This window comes from Arachis hypogaea, chromosome 9, assembly GCF_003086295.3.
Source record: "Arachis hypogaea cultivar Tifrunner chromosome 9, arahy.Tifrunner.gnm2.J5K5, whole genome shotgun sequence".
In the NCBI taxonomy this organism is placed as follows: domain Eukaryota; kingdom Viridiplantae; phylum Streptophyta; class Magnoliopsida; order Fabales; family Fabaceae; genus Arachis; species Arachis hypogaea.
Genome location: NC_092044.1, coordinates 100,328,035 through 100,347,125, shown reverse-complemented (window position 1 = coordinate 100,347,125; position 19,091 = coordinate 100,328,035). Strand labels below are relative to the sequence as shown.

At 34.6% G+C, this 19,091-nt stretch overlaps 1 protein-coding gene and 1 long non-coding RNA gene across 14 annotated transcripts; one reads left to right on the top strand and one right to left on the bottom strand.

Moving 5' to 3' along the window:
• Positions 1 to 4,941: 4,941 nt before the first annotated feature.
• Positions 4,942 to 7,435, bottom strand: LOC140175347 (uncharacterized). The gene is made up of 3 exons (XR_011865974.1): positions 6,584 to 7,435; positions 6,206 to 6,403; positions 4,942 to 5,685 (listed from the first exon to the last, which is right to left on the bottom strand). It is a non-coding gene; the product is annotated as an uncharacterized lncRNA (long non-coding RNA).
• Positions 7,436 to 10,051: 2,616 nt separating this feature from the next.
• LOC112711315 (uncharacterized) lies at positions 10,052 to 14,611 on the top strand. 13 transcript variants are annotated; one of them, XR_011865973.1, is made up of 10 exons: positions 10,052 to 10,479; positions 10,770 to 10,921; positions 11,327 to 11,410; positions 11,582 to 11,749; positions 11,851 to 11,955; positions 12,028 to 12,105; positions 12,480 to 12,621; positions 13,634 to 13,713; positions 13,953 to 14,063; positions 14,362 to 14,611. XR_011865973.1 is itself a non-coding variant. In XM_072203302.1 (8 exons), the coding sequence occupies exons 4-7, from the start codon at positions 11,642 to 11,644 to the stop codon at positions 14,056 to 14,058; spliced, it is 399 nt and encodes a 132-aa protein (XP_072059403.1). In that variant the 5' UTR covers positions 10,052 to 10,479; positions 10,770 to 10,921; positions 11,327 to 11,410; positions 11,582 to 11,641; the 3' UTR covers positions 14,059 to 14,063; positions 14,362 to 14,611. The 13 variants fall into 13 exon arrangements, 3 of the variants coding, with proteins under 3 accessions (XP_072059403.1, XP_025619730.1, XP_072059404.1); XR_011865972.1 differs by having other exon boundaries at positions 13,634 to 13,816; XR_011865968.1 differs by lacking the exon at positions 12,028 to 12,105.
• Positions 14,612 to 19,091: the final 4,480 nt, after the last annotated feature.

Below are 19,091 nucleotides of genomic sequence, written 5' to 3'. Positions count from 1 at the left end.
TTACCCTCTTTAAAAGTAAAACTTGACTTCCTAGAGAAAATCATTTGACAACACCATTGTAAACCCTCTCCTAATTCACTCACCGCGCCTATCAACTTCAGAGACTACTCACTAATATTAGCAAACAAAGATGGAGCCAGAATTTCGGTAAGCAGATAACTATTTTTTTCTTTTTGCTAACTGATTTTTTCCACACACATGACCATATGTCTTTGCATGGTTTGTTCTTTTTAACATTGATTACTTCTAAAGTTTCGATTCTGTCCTTCCATGGTTTCTTATTTTTAACAATACTGACTTTTCATCATTTGGTTCGTGGTGGCTACCGGCTAGTTACGTCAGTGCCTTAAGGAACGTGAGAAGATGCCCGGACCAGACTTTCGTCCTAAACCTATTCCCAACAGATGTAAGTTTACTTCTGACGCCATAGACGCTACTTCTCTTTACGTTTTTTTATCTAATTTTTTTCAATATCTATTTAACATCTAATTTTTGTTTCTCTGACTATAGGAATATGTAAGGATTCCACAGCACATTGTATGGCACTTTTCGTTCTTCACAACCAGTGATCTGTACTTAATAGACAGACAAGACAACTGTCTCCATATCTACCCAACTAGAGACGGTAATAAGTACTGGATCAAAGCAGCCGACATGGGGAGGATAAGAAATCTCTTTCGACCAACTCCACGGCTTATGCTGGAACTCAGTTACGTAGGTTGGGGTATCTTCTACATGCTTGCATGGGACCATAGTCGTTCGGTAGAAATGCCCATAGCCGTTGATGAGATGTATGCCTCCAACGTATTGCCGGACCAAATCAAACACTGGCTGGCGAACAGATGCAACGTACACTTCAACAAGGATGAACAGGTGGCTGCGTTTGAGAACGAAAGGTTATTACGCCGGCCGCATGGGAGGCAACAAGGTTCACCACCGCGTTCTCACGAGTCAAGGTAACAATAACTTGTTTACTTAGGAAAGTAACTCTACAGACTTTATTATATTCATTGTTGTATAATAAAATTTCCAAAATTACTGTAGGTTCAACCGCCGTCAACAGGGGGGAGGTGCAGTGGCAGGACCTAGTAAGAGGGCAGTCGCAGGACCTAGTAGGAGGTATGGACAAAATTCGCCATCTGACTCTTCCGATTCGTCTGTGAACCAGATAACACCATCATCGTAGGAGATAAGATGAGAAATTAAGTTGTTTAAGGTTTATTGGTGAACTAATATTTTGTAATAGTGTTTCGGTAGCCATGTCAATATGTACATGTTTACTTTTGTGGAAATCTTCGATTGGTATTCTGTGTAATAGCTTTGATTTTTTGAATATAAATTATGGTGTTGGACTTCGTTATTTTGTTAATGCATATACATCAATGGGTTTATTTTTGATCAAGTCTCACAGAAGTCTACCATCAGCAGTATTTTTTATTCCGGTCATTATTTGTAAGAGAATTTGGTAACAAATACTTTATCATGTGGAAAACTTGAATGTTGTTTACCTATGGCTACATGGATGAGGGTGTGGCATGGAAACTGGTAATAGCCTAATTAGGTATTGGAAATACTTTATGCTGAATCTGCGGAAATGATTAAATTGGGAGTAATATGGTTTTCTTTAGGATGAGGGGTTGTAATGTTGTGATAAGGCAAACAAAATTGGAAATCAAGTAAACAGATTAGTGACTATAGTAGCCAATTAAAACTTAATAGGGAATATTTGCGGCTGCTTCTAATTTCAAACTAAAAAAAAGAGAAAATCAAAGATAAGCTTATTGGAGTATGTTGGAATTCCAACGGAATTTATTTAATAGGGTAGGCAAAAACTTGGGTAGACGAGACAAATTTAATGGTACTAAACACCTAGTTCAAACAGGTTACGATAACACCGGTAAATACAATATTCTGCGTCATCAATTCTCGTTGGATGCAATATCTCACACAATTAATAAGTTAGACTAATTTAGGTTCATTACTTAAAAGAGAGCAACAGACTTCAACAATTCAAAAACTACAAAGTAAACACAACCGAAAACCAAGACAATGAAACGCGCGTCTGGTAAAATGGCTAAATTCCAACTTCCCTTGCCGATTATTCCGGAAGAACTGCTACAAGAAATCTTCCTGCGTAGTAGTGCCAAAGCTGTAGGGAGATGTATGTGCTTGAATAAATTCTGGCACCGACAGCTACGCCAACCAGAGACATGCATACACCACATGCGAAGGCAGAAAGTGTTAGATCAACATGTTTTGTTTCATGTTGGATACTCGCTACTGTTAATGGGTTCAGATTCACTATATATAGTGAATGCTGCTTCTGGAGAAGTGCATGTTCAGCAACCTTTCGGAGTTGGCATCCATGGTTGGTTTCGTATTGTGGGAGTGTCAAAGGGGAACATATGTTTCAAGTTCTCCCGTGAACAAGACGACACAAGACTTTTGGTATGGAATCCGACAACACAACGCTCTAGAGAAATTTCCGACCCCCACAGGGACCACGGTAGATCGTATTTCCCAGTATATGGTTTCGGTCATGTTCCTAACTCAGATGCATACACAATCATACATATGTGCAAAAGGGACCTAGCTGATGCCTACGTTTTTTTCTCTAGATATTATTCAAGGCGTTCTACATGGTTTCACTGCGTTGATTGTCTCCCTGGTGTAGAAAAATTGACCCTAACTCTGTTTTTAATAATGGTCATGCGTATTGGATAACTGGTATAGGAGATAGCTATGCTACACCCAAGTCTATTTTATGTTACAGTGTTGAAGATGAATCATTTAGCGAGGTGTCTATCCCAGTAAGTGCAATATATACCGTTCACAATTTACTAACCCACAAGGAAAAAGTTGCACTCCTGGCTCATACACACAACGAATTTGGTTATGTCGCAGCAATTTGGCACTTGAATAAAGACGCGGATGGAAATAGAATATTAGAGCAATACTGCAGGTTTGCGAGTCGAAGCATCAGAGAAAATCCAATACTATTCGTGGATGATAACCTACTTTTGTTGGTGAAAAATTCAAAGGAAAGAGAGTTACTCGTCAATTACAGGTACAGAGAGCTTGTGTTGACAGAATATGACATCGAACATGGCACTAGAAATCTATTGGTGAGGAGAGCATGGCGATACCCAGAAACGCCACACCCGATCACAGTAAGGTCTACACTCAAGTATTTTGCAGGAATTTTTCCTGTCTAGAAATAATTGACATTTAGATATACTCCGACTACATGTATTGTGGAACTTGGTTGAAACTCTTTGTTTAGCACTCCGGTTGATGTTAATTATGTTTTTCTTTTTGTTAATGGAATCCCTAGAACTGTTATGACAATGGTTAATTCCTAGTGTTTTTTTCTTTCAGTTTGTCTTAACAATTGTATGTTTTAGATTGGTTTGAAAGATCCAAAATTAAGAGAAATGGTGGCATAATAACCTCAATCTATCTAATTCCATGTGTCATGTGGTGTTCCTCATGTACAGGAGATTTATAATGGTGTTATTCTGTTTCTAACCATCCTAGTATAGGGATTATGTGAGAAATAACAGTTAACCTACTAACATTTTACGCGAATATTCAATCAAGAAATGCTATTCCAAAAAAACATTGATCAAATTAACGGTTAACACACACATGAATGGAATAAATAGTTACCTGGAAAAACTTGGTTTTCTTTTAAAATTCCGGAGAGAGATGGGCTTAACAGGTTTCAAGCCAGCTGCTGCATTAATCCTCACTTGAATTATCCACTAATTGTTTTTGTAGTTGGCCCAGATTGATAGATAGCCCACTTTACTTTTAGATAGACTTGAACTACCAAAAAATAAATGTCTTTCCAGGTTAGTTGACCGAGCCCAATCCCAAGTATGACAGAAAGACTAAATATTCAGTTAATTAAAGTAACAAACACTGGGGAAAAAAAATTTCGATGACCTTTGATCATATAGTATGTTACACCTTAATACCTAACCAGAACTCATACGGGATAATTGTGAATCGAGACAATTTGACCTATAATTTGACCAAAGTTTTCCTATGTAACACGATTCGACCAAAAAAGATGACATATAAACAGACATATAAACGGGCAATGTTACAAGAGAAACTTACATGCTGGCCCTGGGTTTTAGGAGAACAGTTGTATACACCACTGCTTTGTTGGACGATGGCAGAACCTAGCCCAGTGCACGGTAAAACCTGCAATAAGCCATATACTCGTTGAATATTACTTTATAAGAAGAAAAACAGAGCAACCCAGTACATGGTAACCTGGTAAGACCTGCAATAAGCCATTAGCACTCCATGAACAAACCCCAGGTTGCACTCTTCCTCGATGGCCATGTCGCTGAAATGATCAACCCGTTAGCACTCGTTCATTTACTTTGGATTATAGAGTAATAGGAATTCAAACAAGTGCATGAAGGGGTGAATAAAGTCAAACAAATTGAGCAAACAAAGGATTCAGCAATAATGGGAAGTTATGGTTTTTTAAAAAATCAGATCTTTCAATTGGAGTATTATACCACATGTGCAAGGGTATAAAGATGATGATCTACAACTTCAATACCTAATGAGATGAAGCCTTTAAAATCCATTATGTAACAGACAGGCTAGCTTATTTCAAGCATAATAGCTTGCTGAACAATTTATGTGTATTAGAACAAAGCACTGGCCATCCATCATGATCAAATAAACTACAAGTGTTAAGATTTTTTTAGGTTCAAGAGATTAGGAATTTCAAAACCTATGCAGGAAATTTTCTGAAAGGAAAGCAATTAAACTTGACTAACAAGTTGCAATTCAACAAATTTCCAAAGCCTAACATAACATTCTAGTTTACTTTCAGCTTCTTCATTCTCTCACAACTTAAAATTTATGCTGCACACTAGTACATAAGAAGAAAAACAGATCTTGTCAATTATCTATTGTGGTGGCTGCATGATTTGTCATGGAAGTCACCAAATCATCCGTGTATATTGTCATGCCCTTCACCTTCCTACTCTTATAGAATTGCCGGAGATTGAGTTATAACATGACTGCAATCTTAAGCATTCGTTTCACTAATAAAAATGTTGCTATTTTCTGGTATTCAGGCTGACTTACTACAACATATTAGCCTTCATATGCTACTGAAATTAGTAGGAAACTTTGATAACTAAGTCACAAAAAAAATACCATAAAACATATACGTATCTATAGGTAAAACAAAAACACGTAACTAGAAACATAAACAAATTCCAACCATGTTGCCCAAATCAAATAAACGTCTTCGACAATTTTTGCTTTCAAAGCTTCAAACATTTGTGTCTCTATATTCTAGTAGCAATTTTCAGCAAAGAAGGAAATTATTCTTAAGTTTCTGAACCTAATCGAGGTGCTTCGGGTTCTGGTTTGCAGCTAATCAATAGACGTTGTTGATGAAGCCTCCATGTCTCTTGCAGCTGCTTCTCTAGCCTTTTTCCTCAACTCTGTTTCTCTACTTTTCTTGTTCAGCAGCTTCTCTAGTTTTTCTATTCTTTCCTCTACATGGTCTATCAAGTTATCCATTCCCAAATGTTCTCTAACATCATTCTGCTTCCCGTCACCCGATCCCCTTGTAGCCTCCCCCGCTCTGACCCTAACAATGTGGTCATCAACCCAGAGAAAGAATTTGCAATGTGCTTCTGTCACCTACAACGAATAGAACACAATTAATGTAAGGGGTTACAAAATACTCCAATTCAGTCTAATCCACATACGTCACTGTAATTAATCCCTAAATTCTACATCTATAAAATCCTTTCAAATTTTAGCATCCATTTTTAATATCAGATCAGGTACCATGTCAATTCTTGTCACAATCATGATTTTTAATCTAGGTAGATCTATTTTGAATAAATCAACTTTTTCCCAATTCTCAGTCATTCATCAAAATTAACCAGCACCAATATCAAATCATATACAAAATCAACCCAATTTAACATCACATCCATAACAAAATCAAATCATTTTCATAACCAATAGGCATGCAATTCCCAACAATTCAAAATCACAACCACAACAACTTGAGCAAGGTGGAGAATAACCAAAATATAGAGTCTAAAGCTCCATTCCAGAAAATTCAAATTTTAATCAAATTTTAGCATAATCTTAGTTCTCATACATAAAGAATTGCGTGGTTATCTTTAATAATGGGCATCCAAAAAATAACCTATTTGGGTTGGTGTCTGTCTTTGACATGTAACTGATGGCATATTTTTCACAGAAGCATTTTGGGGCCACACCATCTATTACATCCTGAGGTTGCAGCGAACTTGAGGTTGCATTTCCAGCTCTTAGTTCCCGTTGTCCGCCAGCTCCCCCTATTCCTCGTCTCGTGTTTGAGGAGCATGCATCACTGGCCATCGATCTGATTAACATTTAACACCACCATGGACAACTATCATCATCTATTGCATTCGAAATTGAATCAATCTTCTTCGATGAACGGTGATTACAGAAAGTGATTAACAGAACAAATCACGCAAATTGGCTAAAAAAACAAAAAAAAATGAATGAATGACCTAGATGAAGAAGCAGTAGGGCTTACAAGGGTTTTCCGAGAGTGTTCTGCACGTGGGTCGCCGGAACCTTGCTAGCAAGGGGATGAGTCACGTTCTTCAACGGTAAATCACAGAAAATGACACCCGCGTAACCCTGGACGAAGACGCAGTAGGCAGGGTCTTCCACGGGGTTCGGAAAAATCTGTTCCTGACAATGACTGACCTTGAAATAAGAGGAACGAGGTAGAAAAAGAGGCTGTGGACATTACAGCGGTATTTGGTGAAGGTTTTGCGAGTGGGTCGTCGGAAAAATCAAACGCTTAAGTTAAGGGGAGGGTAGAAGAAGCACTGAGGTAGACGAAGAAGCTGTGGATACTACAGGAGTATCTGGGGAAGGTTTTAGGAGTGGGTCGCCGGAAAAATTAAACCCATAACCCACAGGAAGGGTAGAGAAGAAGAAGAAGTGAGATCGTAGAAGGGTAAAAGAAGTAGTGAGGTTGAAGAATGAAGCAGTTCCTTTGAAGTGTCTTTTGAGAGGTAGAAGAAGAAGCTGTACACATTGAAATGGTATTTGGGGAAGGTTTTGATTTGTATGGTATTTGGGGAGAGATTTGTAAAATCAACTATTTGCGTATTGCATCAAGTATAAATACGTCATGGGGTATAATGTAAATAATATAAAATACAATGTAGTGTGAAAACATTTAATGCATCAATTAATGAAAGGTTGAATATTTTTTTGATTAATGACTGAGATGATGACACATATGCAAGGGTAAATTACCCATAAAATTGCCATGGATTTAGAAGAAATCACCATAATTTAATATTTGTACACTTTTAAACCCCATTATTCATTTAAATTTTGCTAACTTATATCCTAAAAACATAGCTTAACATATATACTATAAAAAAATATTTTATAAAAATTATCACAAAAATTAATTTTTTTAATATTTTAAATATATTAAAAATATTAAAATTTTTTTATTATTATATTTTTAATATATGCATTTAAAACACAAGGTAGTAAAATCTTATTCATTTAAATAATAACAAAAGGATCATACACTTTTTTCCAAAGTTTTTCCAATAAGGATGAAGATTAATCGTAAATCATAAATCTTCACCTTAATTATAATAGTGAATATTAGCATTTTCTATTGAGAATACTAACCTTTAATTACTTGAGTGAATGTTGCTATCCTTAACACCTATATATACACTATTATTAAAGCCAAGGAGTTCTAAAAATGATTTTATTTGACTTCACCCATAAAAATATTTGAATTAAAAATCATGCAAAGTGGCCGAGCTTGAACAAAATTTTGGAAGGACAAAAAATTTAAAATTAAAATTTAATAATAATATTTATATTAAAATAAAATTTATAAATATAATTATTTTTTAAGTTTGTTATTAATAAGATAATAAATAAATAATTTTATAGATTAAAAATATAAAATAATTTATAATGGTATTTTTTGAAAAATTAAAGATAAATATTTTAAGCCATAATAAAATATTTGAGATAACTAAATTATTATTATTTTTTAAATACTATTAATTTTTTTATAAAAAATTTGGAAAAACTATGGTCCATTGTTTCAACTAAGTTTCGCCTCTGATGCAAGCCTCGACATACATTCAATAAAAAAAGTGAGGTTAAGCAAGTTATTATTGAGAGAGAAATTATATCATTTTAATCAAATAAACATATATAAGAAATAATGGTGTATTATTCCGTTGTAAAGTTTAATAGTACAGAACTAGAGTAGCTACATAAATTAAACCATACAATATGCATACGCTTGCCTTTTATTTTTCTTATATATATATATATATATATATGATTAAGAATATAATAAAATAAATTATGAAACTATCATCGTCAATCACAACAAGAACAAAAACAAATGAAAAAATAACAAATAAAACAATAATAATTTCTAGTTACAAAGCTTGTGTAACCAAGAATAATAATAATCATGGTACTTTCCTTGCTTCATTAAAAGAATATTTCATTGTTGATTTAATGAAACACCTAATTGAAGGCGGAGCCGATAGGCGGATGACGAATAACGTTGCCGGCAACATTCATTTCATTCACCGGCGGGCAATTATTGCCGCCGCTGCCAGGGATGGATGTGCAGGTCGACGGCCTCGAGGGCGGGGTAGGACCCTTGTCTAGAGTTTGCATCTGCCCTAATTGCTTCTTCATATTCATAACCCTACTTGCTTGGTTTGGCTGAACATGAAGTATAGAAAGAAGAAGAAACAATGCTAAAACAATCTTTAGAACCCTCATCATGGTTTGTTAACAACTTATTGATTATTTGCAAGAGAAATAGTAGTGAGTTATATCTCACGTTTGATGTTGCTATTTATATTATTAGCTAGTGACTTTTGATGTGCCTAATTCTCTGACTTGATACGTTTCATGATATAGTTTAAAATTTGATTTTGACTGCTAGAACTTAGAATCAAATAACATTATAAAATGTTTAAAATATTGTCTAAGTTTACTTAAAATTTTTGTATAATTTCTAGGCTGATTTTTTTATGGGATAATAAGGATTATATTTTAAAATTTTCAGTCACAAAAGTTTTGAATATTATTTTTTTTAAAAATATAAACAGATAAAAAAATATATAAATAATTATATTTTTAACAGTTTGATTGATATAAGATTAATTTTTTTACTATGTTTAGATTTTATTTTTTATTTATAAATAGGATATATATTCTCTCTGGACACACTAAGATACTTAACATTGACTATGGAGATATTTAATTTTAGTTGTTCATATATTTGAATTGGTCATATGCATGGAATTCTTGGTGTGTAGAGTTTTTGATCCACTTGAAGAGCGAGTCCACAGTTTTTCATTTTCTTCTCTATATTTTTATCCAAAGTAATTGATGATATAGTAGCCTAATTGAATAGATCGAGCTATAATTATTAATCAAAAAAGGAGTGTAGATAGTTGTTTTCCTTTTTTGGACAAATTAACGTATTTAACACATGCAATTGATTACTTAATTCATTGATTGCGAATATTTGTTTGAGTTGATAGAGAATATAAGTGCTATGGTCAAGTTTGAGAAGTTTCTTAGAACCGCAATGAGATGACTTTATAGTTATATAGAATGTTGTTTCATACAAAACAGAGTTCTAAGCTGAGCAATATGTTAAGATATAAGAAGAATGTTAGAGTGTTACAAAAATTTATTATTTTTGGCTATTACTTCGTTATTAGTATTTAAAAATATAAATTAAAATATATTATTGAATTATTAAATTAAAAATAATAAATTATGAACAGTTTTAACATTTTTTATATTAATGTTACTAAATAATATATAATAAGCCTTAATTGGTGGGGGAATTTCCAACAAGGCACGGGGCTTTTGCATTGTCATGCAAAACACAAGTGCACACGCAACCATGCAAATGCCTGAAAAGAAAGCCACCGTGACTTGTATATCTAAACCTTATTTAATATTTATACATACACTACAAGAAAAAAAAATTTTAGCGACAAACTTTTAACGGCCATAATATTATTGTCATAATTTTCTTTTTACAACTATTTTTTAGTGGCAATTGTATATTTATCATTAATACTATAAACTTTAATGGTAATTTAAACTATGGCCACTAAAAAACAACTAAAATTTTAAAAATAACAACAAACTTAAACTACTAATTACTAAACCAAAAACATATGACTCTGGGAGTCTCGCCACTCTACCTCACACAAACTACTGTCAGTGCTTCACTCCGAGAACCACACACCCTTCTTCTTCTTCTTCTTCTTCTTCTTCGTCGCTCAAATCTCTTCCAAGTTTTCATATCAATGTTAATCGTGATCTGAATCCTTTTCTCGAACAAGCTAGTACTGATTTTGATTAAAATCTGAATCGCGCTCTAGTTATCAGGTACGAGTTTCTAAATCTCCTTCTCAATTCTGATTCTTGTGCTCCTAATTTGTATTCTATCGTAACCTGCTTTTTTCCCAATTCTTTTTGGTTTAATATACATTGCTGAAATTTAATTGTTACTGTTATTCTGAAATATTTATTTGATAGGATGAATTAGAATTATTAGAATACGAAATTGAGCTTCGCAATATCTGGTTCCACTTTTATGCTTCGATCTTTGTAAATAGGCAGAATAATTAGACCATTAATTAACCCCGGACACCTCTAACACTTTGACGCGTGCACAGATCTGGAGCAGGGGTTTAGTGTTGGGAGTATTAGTGTTTGCTCTCGACTTTGTATTTGTCTCTGCAGACGATGTTGTTGGGCTCACCGAAGATAACTTTGAGAAGGAGGTTGGCCAGGACAAAGGAGCACTTGTTGAGTTCTACGCTTCTTGGTAATAAAATAAAATAATCACCAATTCATTTTTGGTTCCTTTGTTGATTCATTTTTACCTTATCTAGGGTTTAGTTCAGTATACAGTTCAAATAGAATGTGTTATTGTCCTTTTTCTCTTTGATTTTATAGATTAATAGATGTTTAACTTTATATTCTTTGATTTGATTCCATTAATATAAGTTATTAGATGATAAGATCTCTATATAATTGACACTAGAGAGTGTGAGGGTACCAACGAGACTTTTTTTGTGCCAACTGAAGGTTCTGAGTTTGTTATATATATAGTTGCCAGGTTTTCACTCTTTTGGGTGATTCATCATGGCGATCCAGCAAAGATAAGATGCACATTTTTTGTCTTAATTCTTGATCTGTGTTTCTCATACCACTTTTTTATTACCATAAGTGTGGGAACTATAAAAAGCTTGCCCCTGAATATGAAAAGCTTGGTTCCAGCTTCAAGAAAGCCAAATCTGTTTTAATTGGCAAGGTAAGAAAGCACAAGTAGTGTTTCTCACTTTCTCTATATTCAACACCTTTCTATAAAATACTATGAACTGTGTATAATTTCTCTGTTGCCCTTACAAACTATTCATACTCAATTAGTCCTTTAAATCATGCTTTTTTTTATTTATTTATGTTGTGCTTGTGCTTGAATTAGATAAGAGAGCGTTCAGTGAGTTTAGGAGGTTGGAGTTGTTCTTCAAAGACGAGAGCAGGCATGACGTTTCCATTTTTTATCTCTACGAGCTTGTTCAACACGCTGGAAGTGTATTGCTTAGATTGTAAGAGCTTTTTTCATATCTCCGATGAAGCCTATGCATTTCAGGTATTTATATATGCAAAAAAAATTTTAAACAAGATATTCTACTCAGTGATCTTAATGATGAATTAACTAATTTAATTATTTTGGAATTTGCTTTTATACAGGAGTATTTCATCAGGCATATAGACGGATATGCTTTGAACACAGCAAGCAAGAAGGAAAGAGTAATTAACTGTTTAAAAGCAGCCATAGAATGTCGGCTTTGTGAGGTAATTAAACTCCACCAATTACTAATAATTAATTAGGTACTTAAGTAATGAACCATGATTATTAAAATGCAGGGAGTCAGGCTAGAATTGTGTGCAGACAACAGACTAGGATTATTTTCTGACATAACAAGAGTTTTGAGGGATTTATAGGTACATACAACATCAAAAAGGAAAGTACTACTAGATTTGATTTGTTTAGTGGGGCCTGGTGCAATCAATCCTAATTTCACCTTAATTACTAGTTAAGACACCAACCCTACCCAATTTAGTGATGGCACTAATAAAGGCATTGTTAAATGCTGCTTCATTTGATGCAAACAAGTTGACCATTGACTTAGTCCTTGGATCTGTGAAGAGTACCTTGACTTAGTTGACCTCGTTTGGATTTTAATTTAATTATTCAAGTGGCAAGTTATGTTATTTTTGTTTGATATGTTTTTTCCGTTCTGTCTTATGCCTTTATGTAAAGTAGTGTACAAACCTTTCCTTTCTATATCTGATGTTATTTTTGTTTATATTGTCAGCCGTCTGTTACAACTAAAGAAATTAATAAAACAGTGCATCAGATGATAATTGATGCTGGTGCTTATCCCTCACCCCTTGGTTATGGTGGATTTCCAAAAATTGTGTGCACATCATGGAATACCCGATTCTAGGCAGTTACAGGTTTCATAAGCCTCTCTCTATATACATAATTATTAATTTCTTTTTTCACTTTATCCTTGGTATGCATATCACTCATAAGCCAATGACATTTATCTCTTTTCTGTACAATGGTGACATTATTAATATTGATGTGATAGTATACCTAAAAATTTATTTAGTGAATAGATCACTTTCTTAATTGCCTTTCGGTGAATTCCCTTATATCCAGAAAATAGAAATCAACTTGAACTACATTCTTAATTGTCATTCTCACTGTTTTAAGAATTATAATTATATGTATGTTCAAGAAAGTGCTTAGGGTTGGGATTAAGTAATTAGTAATCCCAAAATAAAGTGTATACATAATCTGGTAGGACCTCACATGTTGCACCACCTATTAGTAGAGTACATAAAAGAACAAATAAAGAGGGAAATGAAGGGGTCCAAGTAAGGAATAGAAAGGGCCAAGATAGTATAGGATAGTGTTCAAAATATACTGCATCAATATTGACGGGGAATAAGCAGCATAATAGTGTAGTTAAACTCCTAATAGAATGTAATAGGGGGAGACTTAAAGCCCTGAAAAGGTCATGGGATTATTTTGTCCCATTTTTATATTACGATCCTACATTCACACTAATTCCATAACTCACTATAATATATATATGTACAAATTTTTTTCATTAGTCCTTCTGCTTGCATAGTTGATCTTCTGCTTTCCCTCTGATTTCTCTTTATTATTGTTAATTATCAAGTAATTGTATGCTTTGCTAATTGTACATGGGGACACGTCAAAGATATTTTTCTGCGAGAAAGTCACTAATGAAATGAAAAATCTTGTTGTGGTAAATAGTTCTTGACCGGTGGGTAATTTTTTTGGGGTGTCATTATGATCTATACACCGTTATATTGTTAATCTTTTATATATTTCCATTCCTTGTAACATGGACAAATTTAATACCTCATTAGCAATGCTAGTTAAGAAATAATTTAGATTAGTTATTGAGTAAATCATTTTACATAATGTTTGCAGGTAACTCGAGAGTTCTTGGAAAAGGGAATAGCTGTTTGCAAGGATGGTGCTCCTTTTAGAAAAATTGACAAGAGAATCAGGTGTTGATTAGGCTGGATTTGATAATCTTTAATTCTAGACATTATAAATTCTGGAGATCAGGTGTTGACTAAGCTGGCGTGAATTTTACATAAGAGATTGGAGGTGGAAATTGGGATTCCCTTTGTGTAATTGTTGTTTAATTCGGTTGATCTTTTAAGCGGAAAATTCAATTTCTGTTTATGACTAAAAATTTACTTGATATATTGCATGATTTTTTTATGGGTACTGTTTTCTTTAGCTGTCAGCTTTGCTGTCCAATATTGGGCTTAACATCCATGGAGCTTATGTTTTCTCCACCACTGATGACTACTCCCTCGATGTATTTGTGGTGGATGGATGGCTAGTAGAGGTAAGATGCCACTTGCAAAATATGCCATCTCATGTTTTCACTCCCTTGAAAATTTTATTATTGTTGTACTGGTGAAGTTTGTGGCTTTTTTTTCATTTAAATGTTATAAAGGTATTTATGCTATTGTTTATGCCTAATGTTTCTTTAATTGACTATATAAACTTATAAAGTATTCCATATACATTTCTATTTCGATTTTTATTCTTTTCAAAATTCTCTGAATGCCCTGGGAATTCAGTGTATTTTTATTCTATTTCTATTTTTTGTATGACATCTAATCACATCTTTTTTGGTATAGGGATCATGGTCACGCTAATTAATTCCCTTTCAGCTGTGGAGGAACCCTTGGTTGCAAAAGCAAAATGTGAAAATTGGGAGAGAGACAACAGATTGTTAAAGATAGAAGAAAGAATAGCATCTGGATCTTGTGGAGATTTGTAATTCGTAATATTTTTTGTTGTTTAGATTTATAACATGGTTTATTACTTTCTAACAGAAATTTGTGTATCAATATTTTGAGTTTAATAAAATATCTCATTATATAGTAATTAATTTCAGTATATTTTTATTATGCATAATAATAACTATTGTTGATATTTTTTATATTTTATTTCAACTAATAATGATCATATATATTGTATTGTTTTGATTTATTATTTAAGAAAAGTATGTTTAATATTATTTTAACAGTAGCTAATGAGTTATAACTCAAATTGCATAGTCTTTTCATACTCACCTAAAAGGTTACAGGTTCGAATTTCCCTATCTTTGACAAATATATATATATATATATATATATATTATTTTAAGAGCAAACATATTTAAAAGAATAAAAAATAAATTTTATTAATATTTATTAATAAAAAATAATCTTTAAAAATATTTTTGTGTTTTACGGATATACAAATGTCTGATATACAAATGTGGGTGATGAATGTATTAAGCTGTGATAAAACCAGTTGAGAAGCATGTGCACTGGTGTGAAGATAATTCAGTTAGAATTAGTTACAAGCCTCAGCTGCAAGTTTCAGTTAGTCAGTTAGTTACTAGCTTCCAAAAGCTTCAGTTAGTTATCAATTCAGTTGTATTATCCTCTAGCTATAAATAGCTAAAGTTTACTTGTAATTAACACTTTCTGATTCACTTTCACTCAGCTCAATAACAGAACTCTCCATTCCTCTCTCAATTTTTAGTTTCATCTCTTCTCTACATTTCATCATGCTTCTCCACTAAGCTCAGTTCTGTTCTTCATATTTTGTGTGCCTAAGGCACTGATACCTTCATGGTATCAGAGCTCTTGGTACCATAGCTTCCGTAAACAATCAGATCTGGATTTATGGCTGAAGATCGATCAAGAACCATGGCTCAGAATTTCGTTGCAACTTCTATTTCCATGAAACTAGACGAAAACAATTACCTGTAGTGGAAGGATCAAGCCGAGTCAACAATTGAAGGAGATGATATGCTGAATCATCTCACCGAAGAGAAAATTCCTCAGATTCTTCTTCCAAATAGAGCAGTAAATCCAGAGTTTCAAAAGTGGAAAAGGCAAGACGCTCTTCTGAAATCCTAGTTACTAGCTTCAATATCGAATCCCTTCACTACAAGAATGATTGGTTGTACACTTACTCATCAAATCTGGAAGAGGCTGGAGGATCACTTCTCATCCCAAATCAAGGCCAAGGTAATGCAGTTGAAGAACAAACTAAGCACAATTCAAATAGGCAATTCAGTCACTGAATATGTCTTGTCAATAAAGAGCACTATGGATGCACTTGCCTCAGTAGGTGAATCAATGAAAGAAAGCGATCATGTAAATACAATACTACACGGTCTAACTGAAGAATATGGAAATGTAATGACCTCAGTCTTGGCAAGATCAACCAGCATAACAGTGGGAGAATTAGAAGCTCTATTACTCGCTCATGAAAGCATGCTAGCAAGATTTAGAAAATCTGAATCTTTTGTACAAGCAAATGTAGCTCAGCATCCGCAACATTTACATATTCAACAAAATCAATTTTACTCTCAAAGTTCACGAGCAAGAGGAAACTATAGAGGCAACTTTCGTGGCAGGTCTGGAAGAACATTTAGGGGAAACGGCAGAAGTGCACATGATGCAGAGCGAATGACTCAAGATAGAGGAAGAATGATGCAAGGTGGAAGGCCACAATGCCAAATCTGTGATAGGATTGGACATACAGCAAAATTCTGCTGGTATAGATATGATAAGGAGCAATATGAAGACGTGAATGGAAGCAGTAATCAAGTCACACAGCCAAAGGCAAATTACAGCAATGTCTTAGCAACTCCCTCCACTATTCAAGATCCGAACTGGTATCCTGATTCTGGAGCCACACACCATATGACTCATGATGCACAAAATCTCATGGAGAAAGAGGCATACACTGGAGATGAACAAGTTGTCATAGGAGATGGTTCAGGTTTGCATATTCATCATGTTGGTAAAATGTGTTTTAAAACTGATATGAGCTCAAGATTACTTACCTTAACTAAGTTGCTTCATGTGCATGAAATCACAAAGAATCTGATGAGTGTGCATCAATTCTGTTGTGATAATAAAGTTTTATTTAAATTCTATTCTAACAAATGCTACATTAAATCACAGGGCACTAGAGAACTATTACTTCAAGAAAGTGTTGACAAAGGCCTATATAGATTTGGGGACATCACTGCTGCACACACACCTTTTGCTTACACATCTTCTTTAGCACAGTCTAATTCCTTTCTGATTTGGCAAGCAAGATTTGGGCATCCGAATCATAATGTAGTGTCAAAAGTACTCAAAACTTGTAATCTTTCTATTTCACCTAATAAAGAAACTTGTGAAGTCTGCTGTGTTGGAAAATCACATCAGTTACCCTTCTCTCTTTTAGAAACTGTATACAATTCACCTTTAGATCTTGGCTACTCAGACATTTGGAGACCTGCACCCCAGGCTGATAGCAATGGAAACTGGTATTATGTGCATTTTATTGATGCCTTTTCAAAGTTCACTTGGCTTTACCTTATTAAATCTAGAGCTCAACTAAAATCAGTCTTTAATCACTTCCAACAAATGGTTGAATTGCAATTAAACACAAAATTAAAAATATTACAATCTGACAACGCTGTTGAATATGTTAGCTTATCAAAGATTCTGAATGAAAGAGGAGTGCAGCACAGGTTCTCTTGTCCTCACATCCATCAACAAAATGGATCTGCAGAAAGGAAGCACATGCACATAGTAGAAATGGGCCTCACACTCTTGGCTGGTGCCTCTATGCCAACCAAGTTTTGGGAAGAATCACCACTGTAGTGAAGTTGATCAATGTCTTGCCAACTCCAGTGTTAGATGGAGTATCTTCTACAGAGAAACTGTTTGGCAAAAAGCCATCTTACTCAAGCCTCAGGGTTTTTGGATGTCTTTGCTTCTCTCATCAAAGGCCCTATAACAGACATAAGTTGGATTTTAGATCTTCACCCTGCACGTTTCTTGGCTATAGCACAGCTCACAAAGGTTACAAATGTCTCACTCAAGATGGAAAGATAATAATAACCAGAGATGTGGTATTTGTTAAAACCAAATTTCCTTTCAAGGAACTCAACAAGCAACACCAGTCCTTAACAGCAGCAACTAGTCAAATAACATCACAAATGCCAACCATTCCCAAACTTCCAGCTTCAACAACTCAAAGTCACTCAAGTTTAATCTCAACACGAATCCTAGAACCTTCACTTCCAACACCTTTTTCAAGCTCATCCAGTAACAATCCTCTTCAAACATCATCACAGCAACTCTTGAGTACCCAATAAGCAACAATGCCAGCTCCATTTCAATATCAGCTTCAGCCTGTCAGCAACTCTCAAAGGCTAGTAGCAGTGTCCTCAATCCCAACACCAGTGCCAATAAATGACATGGAGATTGCTCTTCCAATTTCTGAACCACCTCCCACAATAGTTACAAATGTGCATCCTATGACAACCAGAAGTAAGGCAGGGATAATAAAGCCTAAGGCATTTCAGGCAAGCCTAGAACCAAGGAGTGTGAAACAGGCCCTCAACATGATTGAATGGAAAGCAGCTATGGACTTGGAGTATGATGCCTTAATGAAAAATAACACATGGGAACTAGTGAAGCTACCTCCAAACATAAGTGCTATAGGAAGTAAATGATTGTTCAGAGCTAAGTACAACTCAGATGGGTCTCTTCAAAAATACAAGGCAATGCTAGTTGCTCAAGGCTATGCACAAAGACCAGGATTTGACTTCACAGAAACGTACAGCCTTATAGTAAAACCCACTTCTATAAGGATAATACTGTCTATTGCCTTGGCAAACTCATGGCCAATAAGGCAACTTGATGTCAACAATGCCTTCCTTCATGGTGACCTGATGGAGGAAGTGTATATGAAGCAGCCTCAAGGGTTCGAATAGAGAGATTCATCACTAGTTTGCAAGTTAACAAAAACTCTCTATGGCCTAAAACAAGCACCAAGGGAATGGTATTGCAAGCTGGCAAATGGCCTAAGTGACATTGGTTTCAAGCCCACAAAATCTGATGTGTCAATGTTCCAAAGTGATCTTAATGAAACAAAAACATTTGTGTTGGTCTATGTAGATGACATAATAGTCACTAGTGAGTGTGAAGATACAATAAAGCAAGTCATCGAGCAGCTGAATGCAAAATTTGCTCTAAAGGACATGGAAAGCCTACACTACTTCCTTGGAATTCAAGTGACAAGTACAAGCAATGGTGGTTTGATCCTCACTCAGCAAAAATACATAAAGGAACTAATGAAGAAGGCCAACATGGTGGGCTGCACCTCGTGCCACACTCCCCTGCCATCCACAGTCAAACTATCAGCTTATGGTGGTGCCAAATTTCATGATTCTGCACTTTACAAGTCCATAATTGGCAGTCTCCAGTACCTAACTGTGACAAAACCTGAAATATCATATAGTGTACACAAGCTAGCATAATTTGTTCAATCCCCTCTGGAGTCTCATTGGAAAATGGTAAAAAGG

Excerpts from the sequence above, each read along its gene's own strand:
- LOC112711315 (XM_072203302.1), top strand. The coding sequence starts at position 11,642 with ATGACGTTTCCATTTTTTATCTCTACGAGCTTGTTCAACACGCTGGAA. Across the intron at positions 11,750-11,850 it reads ATGAAGCCTATGCATTTCAG|GAGTATTTCATCAGGCATAT; the intron begins GTATTTATATAT and ends GCTTTTATACAG. Across the intron at positions 13,714-13,952 it reads AAAATTGACAAGAGAATCAG|CTGTCAGCTTTGCTGTCCAA; the intron begins GTGTTGATTAGG and ends TGTTTTCTTTAG.